Genomic DNA, 12,990 nt, shown 5'->3' on the forward strand with positions numbered 1-12,990 from the left:
ATCTTTAGTGTTTTAGTGTGCGCTAAACGTTTTTTTATTTGTCGTAGAAATCAGTAAAGGTATATAGTCTCTTTATAATCTGATACCATTTAAAAATCCTGTAGTATACACAAGGCTATAGAAAGCAGTGTAATGTTGAAAGTCTATTTATTCAATTTAAAATGTAACTATGCAAAAAAAAGGGAAAACACTGATTTAGTGTTAAATTATTTCCCCACAAATTACAATATTTGTACAATTCAAGAACTTTGTACACCATACAAGCTATAAGAATAGAACAATAGGAAGATATGCAGTACATATTTAATGTACGTTAAATGTAATACAAATAATTATTGTTAAGTAGGCAAAAAAAATTATGTGCACAAATTAAGCAATTCTAACGCCGGAAATTAACTGTTTCAATGCATTTTACGTTAAATCAACTTATCTAATTATACCTATTTAACAGTGGATGAATGAAAGGTGCTATATACAACAATAAAAATAATTATAAAATATTTATGCCTGCATGTTCAAACGTGAGGAACTGGTTAAGATAATAATTGTTTATACACTGATAATAATTGTTATATTTGCTAATAAAAGCACATACAGCTCTGCAAATAAATGCTCTAAATGTTAATATATATATATTTTTGGAATTTGGGAGAAATGTTGTTTGTAGTTTACAGAATAAAACAATGTTCATTTTACTCAAACATAAACCTATAAATAGCAAAATCAGAGAAACTGATTCAGAAACTCTTTTTTTTTTTTTTTGCTCTCTTATTTTTTTACAGAGTTGTATTCATGTTTCCTTTCGAGACTTTTATTTTGAAGTGCTTCTCCCGCCACTTCCGTATAGAAGTCGGTAGCGTTTGTGTCTCCACCCAGAGCGGATCAGTGCGGACTGTCTGTGGAACTGCTCGCGGTTCGGGCTCGGTTCTGCCGCCGGAGAGCTCTGGATGGAATAATCCGGATCTGAACTCGGATTCCCGGTGGTTTAGGATCGGGACCGGTTCTGGTTAGTGGGGGATTGTTAGCGTGTTTGTGGCGGATCCGGTCCAGAGGGACCCCGGGATACAGCGGCCGTACTCCGGGCGGACTGACGGGCTGTGGGGTAAGAGTCTGATCCGGATTATTACATTCATATCTCTGTTTTAAATCCAGATTAAGTAAAATACCTGTACAGACTGGGTGAAGCTGAAGCTAAGACTGCAACTAGCCTGTTTGATTGACAGGCATTGGGGCGGTCATGTAGGCGGGGCTTATTTTGTGGTTTTCTCTTTTGTTCTGTTTTTAATTCGTTTTATTTGGGGGCTGAAACTGTTCAATAAGATGCTACACTTCTGTTAAATGATTAATCCGGGTTCTGCAATGTCAAACCCCAACATTTAATAGCTAAGCATACAAAAGCTAATGCTAGCCATGCTAAGGATACTGTTTTTGTGTGTGTTTGGTTGCTATTGGCAACCGGCGTGTCTGTTTTGAGCCGGTGCGGTCAAACTAAAAAAAAAAAAAAAAATCAGACTCTGATCCGTTTTTTTATATTCAGAATTATATAGAATGAAATGAAATCTGATTGAAGTGAAATGTCTTAAAAACTAAAAAGATACACAAGTCATTTTTTATTGGTTTGTTTGTTTTCTTTACATGCTGTACAATTGTTAAAAAGTAACATCATTAAACAGTAAAATCAGGTATATGAAGGGTTAAATCACGTTGCGTAAACGAACACCACAGCCACCGCCCAGCTCAAGAAAAAAAAAACACCTCGGCTACCATAGCAACCACTTGGAGCCGCAGAACCGCAGAGCGGCTGCCTAGCAACCACCCCTAATGGCATAGCAAACATTAAGAGCTGCATAGCAGCCGCCCAGCAACTGCCTAGCAACCACCTAGGAGACCTTAGCAACAGCGCAGCAAGCACTCAGGAAAGCAGAGCCGCTGCCTGGCAACCGCATAGTTGTAAAAACCCTAATTACACACTGCTCCCTAAATACAGCTCATATATATATACAAAAAAAGAAACCACAGATTTAAACCCAAACCCTGCACTCTACAGTAGATCTGCAATAACATTGTATTCATATTTATTATTACTAATATTTAATAACTTTATTAAATACAGTTGTTCACAATAAAGAGAGTAAGGAGGTATATGAGCTTCAACCAGAGCACAAACACATTGTGATGTGTGTTTTTGTAATGGTGAGATTATATAGGATATCTAACTATTTTTATATTCCAGAATTTCAATGTCTTAATATTTTAAAATATGATTTATTATATGATTGAATTACTCTTTAAAAGTGTTTTTTTTAAAGCAAAAACGTTATTAATACTACTGTATTGTTAACATGTCGGTAGAATAAGATGCTCTTAAAAGAGCAAAAATTTAGTTTATCCCAAATGTTTCTGGAAGGAGATATTGCCAAAACAATGGTTTTGTGTAGGGTGTAAAAAATATCAATATATCAAAGCATTGCAATATTTTGTATTTGAATACTGTATTAATTTTCAAAAACACAAAAATGATTTAAAAATATTCAGTGTTGTGTTTAAACCTTCCCACGAGTGAGCAGTGTTGTTCATTCCTTTTACACAGATTTTAGAAATGTGTGTTTTTATATACTATTAGGGTTTTCTTAAAATGTGTTATTTTAATATTTGCCTACATAAACACAATATAGTGAGAGATATTGAATTCTAACTCCTGTATCACATTGCCAAGTTCTTGAATCCACCTGAGATACCTCAGCAACAGTGGAACAAACAGTTAGCTGTAAAAATTGCAAGGTGTTTTTCTTAAAATTATTTTATGTAAGTGATTAAAGTTAAAGTCAGACAGTAAAACAACAAAAATATACAAAATAATATGAGAAGATTAAGAAATAAAATAAAGCTTGGCATAAAACACGAGATGATACAATAAAGTGTTTAATGGTTATAACAGATTTATATCATTTATATTGTTGTTTTTATTAGTATTATTAATGTCAGTAGTATTAGTGGTTGCACATTACCTTTGCAAACAAGCAGAACAGCTGCTGCTGCTGCCGCCGCTGCCTGGATGAAAACCCACCTGGGTTACCATAGCAATCACTCGGGATAGCATAGCAACTGCCTAGCAACCATTTGCAGCAGCATAGCAACCACATTGGAAAGCAGATCAGCTGCCTAGCAACCGCATTGCAGCCACCTGGGATACCAGAGCAAACGCCCGGCAGCCACCTAGCAACACCCTAGCAACTGCCTGGCAACGGCGTGTGGATTTTATTGAGCTGCGCAGTGTCTCGGCTCCTTCAGTTCCCGGAGAGGAGATACGAGCTACTGCTCCTCGCCTGGATCTGCTGTCTGATCTTTAATTGTAGTTTAATCAGACTCCTGTTCTCTCCTGCAGAGGGATGTCCGGTTATTCGGAGGCGTCCGGCGCCGGACGGGGTGGAGGGGGCGGAGTGGACCCCTGCCGGAGGAGCAGGTCGGTAGGTCTGGGTACCGACCTGTCCATGCTGGAGGTGGAGCGTCTGCAGGTGGAGGTGGCTGAGCTGAGGAAGGAGGTGGCCAGGCTGCGGTCGGAGCAACGGCAGGGAGGGATGGTGGAGATCAAAGCTGAGGTATGAGCTGGTTCCTGTTTTATAAAGGTGGAGGAGGTTCAATTCCTACTGGAGTGAAATTAGACTTTACTCCAGGTAGAACGTGGACCTTGTATTTAGTGTGTGTTGATTTTATACTAATGTTGATTGGCTAAAGCCATGCAGATTGATTTTAGTCAAAATCATTTATTTATAGAAATTATTCCTTTCCATATGATTTCATTATTTTTGCTTTTTCCCCACTACTTTTCCTTTTAAAATGTATCTTAGCATTGCAATTTTAGGCATACATTTACCTCAGCAGTATTTTTTTACTTCAGCATTGTTCTTTTAGTAATACTTTTACCTCCGCATTGTTCTTCTAATCATACGTTTACCTCAGTATTGCTATTCAAATCATATATGTACCTCAACAGGGCTGTTCTAACTAAATTCAAAATTCACAGCATAAGTGCAATAATAGTCATGAATTTACCTCAGCAGTAGTGTTGTTTTACAAAATCACAGCATTAGTCCAATAATAATCATACATTTACCTCAATAGTTTTTTTTCCTTATCATTGTTCTTCTAATCATACATGTACCTCAGCAGTACTGTTCTAATAATAAAATAACCATAACAGTATTTTTTTTTTTTTTACCTCAGCAGTGCTCTTTCAGTAATACCTGTACCTCAGCATTGTTCTTCTAATCATACATTTACCTCAGTATTGCTATTCAAATCATATATGTACCTCAACGGTACTGTTCTAATCATAAAATCACAACATAAGTGCCATAATAATTACGAATTTACCTCAGCAGTACTGTTTTAATAATAAAATTACCGCATTAGTGCAATAATAATCATGAATTTACCCCAACAGTACTGTTTTAATCATAAGAACACAGCATTAGTGCAATAATAATCATACTTTTACCTCAGCAATGTTAATCTAATCATGTATTTACCTCAAATGCTATTCTAATTTTATATTTACCTCAGAATTGTTATTGTAATCATACATTTATCTCAGCAGTGATATTCCAATCATCCATTTACGTCAGTATTTCTATTAAATGACAAATTTGCCTCAGTAAATCTGTTGTATTCGTTATTTTATAAGTAGTTAAATTTTGGTCATGCTGTTCTAATCATAAATGTACTGCAGTAGCGCTATACAAATCATAAATTTACCTCTGCAATGTGATTCTAATAATGTATTTACCTCTGTATTGTTATTCTAGTCATACATTTACCTCAGGAGTGCTATTCTAATCATAAATTTACCTCAGCAAAGAGTTTATAATCATAAAGTTACCTCAGCAATGCATTTCTAATAATAAATCAGCTACTTGGTAAACAAAAAAAAATGCTGATGCAAAGTTATCTCAGCTAATGTTATAAGCTGTTCAGGGCTAGGATAGTATCTTTTAGCTGGATAATGGACAGTTACTGAATGGGGTGAATTTTTTTATTGGGTAATCCTGTCAAATACCTGTCTCTATAGATTTCTTTATTCTTGGGAATAATTATGTTTTGGTTATAATTATGTTCTTGGTTACTGCAGGAAGTGGAGCATGCCATCACTCCATCGTTCGGCTGTACGAGTGAAGATCTGGTAGTTGTACAGGTCGACGAAAACACCAACAGCTGTGAAAAAAATATAAATAATGAAAACAACGAAATCGTTGAAAGTAGTGAAGCGTTTGAGAGTAATGAAATAATTGAAACCAGTGAAAACAGTGAAGGAGGTGAAAGCATCAGTGGAGACCAAGACCTGCCACTCCCTAAGATGGAGGTAGAGCCCTCTCTGAGTAAGCTGTGCGAACTCGAAACCAACACCGTCCAAACCCAGTACGAACCTCGTCTCCCGATGGGCCTGATGGGATTTCCCATAATCTGTAAAGAAGAACCAGTAGAAGAAATCCTCCCAGTACACGATATCGGACTCCAGGAGGTCGTCCAGAACCTGTTCAAGACCTGCTCAGCCGGACTCATCGACTTCAAAGCCATACCGGACCTGAACGGAGACGTGAAAGAGGAAATACCAATGATAGATAACGGAAGTGATGAGACCGAAGAGGACAACGAAGACGGCGAGGACGATGAAGAGGATGAGGATTTCGTTCCTACAGGTAATTTTGTTATAATTACTACAGTAGAACTATTTTATTTATCGGGTAACTCTTAACAAGCAATTGAAATTGAGAAAATTAGGGAGTAGTTTCCTGCTCACTTATTTCAAAATGCTCTTTCCTGTAAAAGCTTTGATGCATCCTCCACATTGGCCTGTAAATTAGAGAAACAATTCATAATGTTTACATTTCTCAAACAATTGTTTGAAAAACTAAAATGTTTGATCTACATCCAGCACAAAATTATTGCACACCTAATTGGTTTGAAAACAGTAGTTTAAATTAATTTAAAGTAAAAGTTCATTTTTAATGGAAATACTGGAAAGTATTTGTGACAAATACCACATTTTTTAAGTTCACCTACAAACATTCGACGAAAGCGTCAATGTACAGTTGTGTATTTTTAAAATACATAAACTCAGGCCCGAGTAGATTTAGGGTGATTTACTTTGGACAATATTTTGTTTTCTATCTAAAAATATGGTTGAGATCTAGAAAGCGATAAGTCTCTGACAATAAAATGAAAATTAAAATTAATGATTTATGTGAAGAAACACGAGACTGTCATTGTCACTTCTGCAGGGTTCGTATGGTCGTGAAAAATCCTTAAAAATAACAATTTCCAGGTCTGAATAAGTTCTGGTAAAATAAAAATACCCAGAAAGTGTGGAAAAGTCATGGAAATTTGGGCTACAAATTGTTGTGTTTCTGTTTATTAATGGAGAAAATCTATTTTGAGCTACAAAAACATCAGTAATTTAGCCTCTAAACAACAGAACTCTCAGGATCTGACGCATATTTTATTATTAAAGATTGTGTGTGAGATTAATTTTAGGCTCACTAGAATCAATTTCGATTATAGTTTTAGTTGATTTTTGGTTTTATGTTCATGTTCACTGATGGTTGAAAAGAAAAAAAAATCACAGAAATTTTGGGGTTAAACGTGTATGAACTCTGCTTGTAGTCATTTTCTTCACTGGTTGGTTGTTTGGCTTCTACAAAAGTTTTAATTATGGAATTCTGTTTCATTTTCCATTTTCCTCTCCCGAATTTTTTAGGTGACTTCCGACACCCGTACTCTGAAATGGGGGGCATGCCTTTCCCGCCGATAGACGGGCCGGACCACCGGCCGAGGCGGAACTCGGCGAGTCCCCGGTATCAGCAGCAGCAGCAGCAGGGCGTCGGCGACGGGGACGTGCCGTACTGCTGCTCCATGTGCGACCAGAGCTTCACCCTGCACTCGGACTTCCTCAAACACCTGGAGGTTCACAAGGAGGAGAAGCCTCACCACTGCGACCAGTGCGGAGAGGGTTTCACCACGCTGTTCAGACTGCAGTCCCACATGAAGGCTCACGCCGGCGAGAACGACTTCACCTGCTCCGTGTGCGGCAAGCAGTTCCTGCAGGCGCTGAACCTCCGGATTCACATGAGGATCCACTCCGGCGAGAAGCCGTACGCCTGCCACGTCTGCGGCAAGAGCTTCTGCCAGCCGTCCGCCTACCGGCGCCACCAGCGGGTGCACACCGGGGAGAAACCGTACCAGTGCGGCGACTGCGGCAAGCAGTTCGCCAGAGCGTCCATGCTGAAGATCCACCAGACAATTCATACCGGAGAGAAGCCGTTCGGCTGCCCGGTCTGCGGCAAGGAGTTCTCCCAGGCGCTGTACCTGAAGAGCCACTGGCGGGTCCACACCGGCGAGAGACCCTACAACTGCCCCATCTGCGGGCGAGACTTCTCCCACCTGTCCTCCCTCCGCCGGCACCAGATAGTTCATACCGGCAAGAAGCCCTACCAGTGCGGCGAGTGTGGCAAGCAGTTCACCAGAGCCTCCAAGCTGAAGATGCACCAGAGGTTACATTCTGTAGAGAAGGCTTTCACACTCTGCCCGGACTTATCTGTGCAACATGCAAACCAAGGAGAGTCTGCGGTACCGTATTCAGGCGATGTGGCGGTAAAAGAACATTGTATCCTGACTGATTATATATAGAAACTATATCCTCATGATGCACGATATTTATCAGAATTAGATTTTTTTTAATGCACACATAAAAAGGTAAAAGGCAGCAGAGCAAAATCTTATCAAATTTTATCCAAATACAACCCAATGCAGTTTAATACATCTTTTTTTTTGCATCGGATGCATTTCATCCAATTCATCAAGAATAGTAGTTAAAAAAAAGTAGTTGTGCGTTTGGCAATATACTAAAAATATGCTCAGAAATAAATGTATAACGTATATCACTTTAAAATTAAAAACAAATTGCCCACTCCTAATGTAGGGCCTGATTCTTTTAAACAAGTATTTTAAAGTATTCAAACAGTTTTTGCCTTTGGTTGGAGGGAAAATAGACTAATTTCTTGCATGAACTTTTATGTTATGCCTTATCTTTGACCAGAGAACGATGCCACAATAAAAGTCCCCATTCTGAATCGGTATAAAACCAGTGTAAACGGTCGGCCAATTTTTAAAAACATTTTTAACATTGATACAGATGTAGAAATTCAAACTCAGTTGACATTATTCAGTGAGAAAATGCAAAATATATTTCTGTAGAATTATAATCACAAATAAAGTAAGGGAATTCTGTAGGTTTAAGTTCAGTTCAGTTTCAGTTCAGTTTCAGTTTAAGGGTTAAAACATGGTGTCATCCAATCAAATCCAGTTCTATTAAAGAATAATACAACTTGATTCATCTCCATTACCTATAAAATTGATAATCTACTGAATTCCTGTATTTTAAATTTGTCATTTCTGCTTTTGCCTTTCTGAATCTGCAGTTATAAACAGATATTACAGATTATTTTTTTTTTAACGGTTGTTTGTTTTTTAATATGAATTATTTGTTTTTTTAACGTTGTCCTGTCAGGTTCACACTTGTTTAATGAAATTGTTTATATTGTTAATTATTGTTGAAATTATTATTATAATTATTAATTAAGCCTCATAGGTACTGAATCTAAACTAAAACTAAAACTGCTGTTTTGGGAGTTACGAATTATTATTTCATTTTGTTTCATTTGTTTGCACAAAAATGCTAAGAATAGTTGAGCAAAGCAGTTTAAATATGCAACCGTTTTTGATAAATCTCTGTAATTAATGAATGCATGCATTGGTGGAGGTCCTGTGCAGTTCGGTTGATTATTTTTCGCAGTATTTAAAGAAATGTTGTTTTGGTTTCGATTGTTTTTCACAGGGTGAAAAGAAAACACATGGTGATAATTGTACGTTTTTGAGGATTTTTGTAACTGCACACGTTAACGCTGTAGTTTCGACTGAGAATTCATACCGGATAGAAACCTTTTCCTTGTTTTTTCTTAGGAAAAGACTCTGATCCATCCACCAATAATTAGCACAAAGCTTTGCTGTTTTGTCAAAATTAATGTTTGGATCAGTAATTCCTACCGAGGCAGAGCACCACCACTATGGGCACCAGTAAATACACACTGGAGAACATCTCAAGTCTCAAATATCTGCTGGTTCTCTAAGTTTTAAGCCAGTTTTGTTTGGGTTTGTTTAAGCTTCACTGTTGCAATGTTAATTCATACACAACATGTTTGTACCAGTGAATTCATACTGGAGAAAAGCTCTGCTGTTGACCAACATTCAAGGTCATTCAAGTCTTACTGAAAACAAGCCCTTCCATTAATTCATACCGTGGACTAACCCTACCAATATTGAGCTGCAGTGAATACATCCTGGATCTGCTGTTGGAGCAATCTGCTGTTGCTCTAATTTGTAAGTAAGCTTTGATTGCTGAAGCGTCACAGGAACTTTTAACATAATCAATTCATACCGAGGATGAGCCATATCAGTAAATAACGTCAGTAAATACATACTGGAAAACACGCCTGCTATGTTAAGTCTGAGTGAGGTCTGTAAAGCTGCTTTCCAATGCAAAAAGTACTTTTCTGGGAAAATTCGAAATTTAAGAAATTAAGAATTGTTTACAGATTGATTTCCCAGTTTTATCGTAAAATTAGCAAATTATTAATCAGTCAGATAATTTTATGGTGTCTGATGTTTTACACTGGAGGGGATGTAACTAACAACAGTAGTGTTAGCTACAAGTACCGGTTACCAACTCGCTTTCACTTCTTTGTTTTTGATGTAAAAATAACGCAGGATAACGTTGGCTTTAACGAAAAGATAATCAACGTTTTTTGTGTTTTTACTTGTGTTTGAAAAGGGATACTGTTTTTTTGTGTCTCTGTGTAATTTTTTATCATTTTTATTGTTGCGTTCAAGGCTTATTTGTGCATTATGTTATTTTGCGATGTTTCGAATTGTTCGTGGGAAAAAGCCGTAAACTTGGTCAGGCCTTCCAGGATGAAACTATAAGAACTGATTAAATTAATATGATGAAATGTTCAAAACCCCCTGGTTGATTCTGGTCTTTTTATGGGTTTAAAAGTAAGAAAAGTTGATGTATAAAATTATTGCTTATTTTAAATTAATACAGATACGAAGCTCAGCTTGAAAAATGTGGGAAATATCATCAGAATTACTAAGTGTGCCTTAGTGGTTAAATAATGGAGCATGTGCCTCCTCTAATGAGGTTCACGTGTGGTTGATTGATTGGAGTAATTCCATGTGTTATTTCAATGTTATATTAAAAATATTACAATGATACAAATCTGTAAAAACAGACTTTTATTGTGTTTTTAAAAAATTAACCCAGTTTTTTCCCCAAGTTTAGGAGCGCGAGGAACAGAGCATTCCTCATCCCATACATGTGAAGCATGCTAGGCAGAATCACTGCTCTCTCTCGGACTCTGGCTACTGATTGAGATAACACACAGTTCTAGTTTTATATAAGTACAGTTTTAGTTCTTTATTAATACAATTTTAGTTCTATATTAGTACAGTTGTAGTTCTATATTAGTACAGTTGTAGTTCTATATTAGTACAGTTGTAGTTCAAAATTAATACAGTTCTGGTTCTATATTGGTACAGTTCTAGTTTTATATAAGTACAGTTTTAGTTTTTTTATTAATACAGTTTTAGTTCTATATTAGTACAATTTTAGTTCTATATTAACACAGTTCTAGTTCTATATTAGTACAGTTGTAGTTGCATATTAGTACAGTTTTAGTTTTATATTAGTACAGTTTTAGTTTTATATTAGTACAGTTTTAGTTCTATATTATACAGTTTTAGTTCTATATTAATACAGTTTTAGTTTTATATTAGTACAGTTTTAGTTCTATATTAGTACAGTTTTAGTTTTATATTAGTACAGTTTTAGTTTTATATTAGTACAGTTTTAGTTCTATATAATACAGTTTTAGTTCTATATTAATACAGTTTTAGTTCTATATTAATACAGTTTTAGTTTTATATTAATACAGTCTTAGTTTTATATTAGTACAATTTTAGTTCTATATTAATACAATTTTAGTTTTATATTAGTACAGTTGTAGTTCTATATTAGTACAGTTGTAGTTCTATATTAGTACAGTTGTAGTTCTATATTAGTACAGTTGTAGTTCTATATTAGTACAGTTGTAGTTCAAAATTAATACAGTTCTGGTTCTATATTGGTACAGTTCTAGTTTTATATAAGTACAGTTTTAGTTTTTTTATTCATACAGTTTTAGTTCTATATTAGTACAATTTTAGTTCTATATTAACACAGTTCTAGTTCTATATTAGTACAGTTGTAGTTGCATATTAGTACAGTTTTAGTTTTATATTAGTACAGTTTTAGTTCTATATTAATACAGTTTTAGTTTTATATTAGTACAGTTTTAGTTTTATATTAGTACAGTTTTAGTTCTATATTATACAGTTTTAGTTCTATATTAATACAGTTTTAGTTTTATATTAGTACAGTTTTAGTTCTATATTAATACAGTTTTAGTTTTATATTAGTACAGTTTTAGTTTTATATTAGTACAGTTTTAGTTCTATATTAATACAGTTTTAGTTTTATATTAGTACAGTTTTAGTTTTATATTAGTACAGTTTTAGTTCTATATTAATACAGTTTTAGTTTTATATCAGTACAGTTTTAGTTCTATATTAATACAGTTTTAGTTTTATATTAGTACAGTTTTAGTTCTATATTAATACAGTTTTAGTTTTATATTAGTACAGTTTTAGTTTTATATTAGTACAGTTTTAGTTCTATATTAATACAGTTTTAGTTTTATATTAGTACAGTTTTAGTTCTATATTAATACAGTTTTAGTTTTGTATCAGTACAGTTTTAGTTCTATATTAATACAGTTTTAGTTCTATAATAGTACCGTTTTAGTTCTATATTAATACGGTTTTAGTTTTATATCAGTACAGTTTTAGTTCTATATTAATACAGTTTTAGTTCTATATTAATACAGTTTTAGTTTTATATTAGTACAGTTTTAGTTCTATATTAATACAGTTTTAGTTCTATATTAATACGGTTTTAGTTTTATATCAGTACAGTTTTAGTTCTATATTAATACAGTTTTAGTTCTATATTAATACAGTTTTAGTTCTATATTAATACGGTTTTAGTTCTATAATAGTACCGTTTTAGTTCTATATTAATACAGTTTTAGTTTTGTATCAGTACAGTTTTAGTTCTATATTAATACAGTTTTAGTTTTATATTAGTACAGTTTTAGTTCTATATTAATACGGTTTTAGTTTTATATCAGTACAGTTTTAGTTCTTTATTAATACGGTTTTAGTTTTATATCAGTACAGTTTTAGTTCTATATTAATACAGTTTTAGTTTTATATTAGTACAGTTTTAGTTCTATATTAATACAGTTTTAGTTTTATATTAGTACAGTTTTAGTTTTATATCAGTACAGTTTTAGTTCTATATTAATACAGTTTTAGTTTTATATTAGTACAGTTTTAGTTCTATATTAATACGGTTTTAGTTTTATATTAGTACAGTTTTAGTTTTATATTAGTACAGTTTTAGTTCTATAATAGTACAGTTGTAGTTTTATATTAGTGCAGTTCTATATTAGTACAATTTTAGTTCTGTATTAATAAAGTTCTAGTTCTATATTAGTACAGTTCTAGTTTTATATTAATACGGTTTTAGTTTTATATTAGTACAGTTTTAGTTCTATATTAATACGGTTTTAGTTTTATATTAGTACAGTTTTAGTTCTTTATTAATACGGTTTTAGTTTTATATCAGTACAGTTTTAGTTCTATATTAATACAGTTTTAGTTTTATATTAGTACAGTTTTAGTTCTATATTAATACGGTTTTAGTTTTATATCAGTACAGTTTTAGTTCTTTATTAATACGGTTTTAGTTTTATATCAGTACAGTTTTAGTTCTATATT

At 34.2% G+C, this 12,990-nt stretch overlaps 1 protein-coding gene across 1 annotated transcript; it reads left to right on the plus strand.

The window, feature by feature from the left end:
* The first annotated feature begins 838 nt into the window (after window positions 1–838).
* On the plus strand, window positions 839–10,070 carry LOC125785573 (zinc finger protein 2-like). The gene is made up of 4 exons (XM_049469351.1): window positions 839–1,102; window positions 3,386–3,599; window positions 5,129–5,696; window positions 6,755–10,070. The coding sequence occupies exons 2-4, from the start codon at window positions 3,390–3,392 to the stop codon at window positions 7,681–7,683; spliced, it is 1,707 nt and encodes a 568-aa protein (XP_049325308.1). The 5' UTR covers window positions 839–1,102; window positions 3,386–3,389; the 3' UTR covers window positions 7,684–10,070.
* Window positions 10,071–12,990: the final 2,920 nt, after the last annotated feature.

The sequence above is a fragment of the Astyanax mexicanus genome, chromosome 21 (genome assembly GCF_023375975.1).
Source record: "Astyanax mexicanus isolate ESR-SI-001 chromosome 21, AstMex3_surface, whole genome shotgun sequence".
NCBI classification, from domain to species: Eukaryota; Metazoa; Chordata; class Actinopteri; order Characiformes; family Acestrorhamphidae; genus Astyanax; species Astyanax mexicanus.

Bases quoted from the DNA above. Each gene is read 5' to 3' on its own strand.
- LOC125785573 (XM_049469351.1), top strand. From the start codon at position 3,390: ATGTCCGGTTATTCGGAGGCGTCCGGCGCCGGACGGGGTGGAGGGGGC. The intron at 3,600-5,128 runs GTATGAGCTGGT...TGGTTACTGCAG, and splicing joins TGGTGGAGATCAAAGCTGAG to GAAGTGGAGCATGCCATCAC. The intron at 5,697-6,754 runs GTAATTTTGTTA...CGAATTTTTTAG, and splicing joins TGAGGATTTCGTTCCTACAG to GTGACTTCCGACACCCGTAC.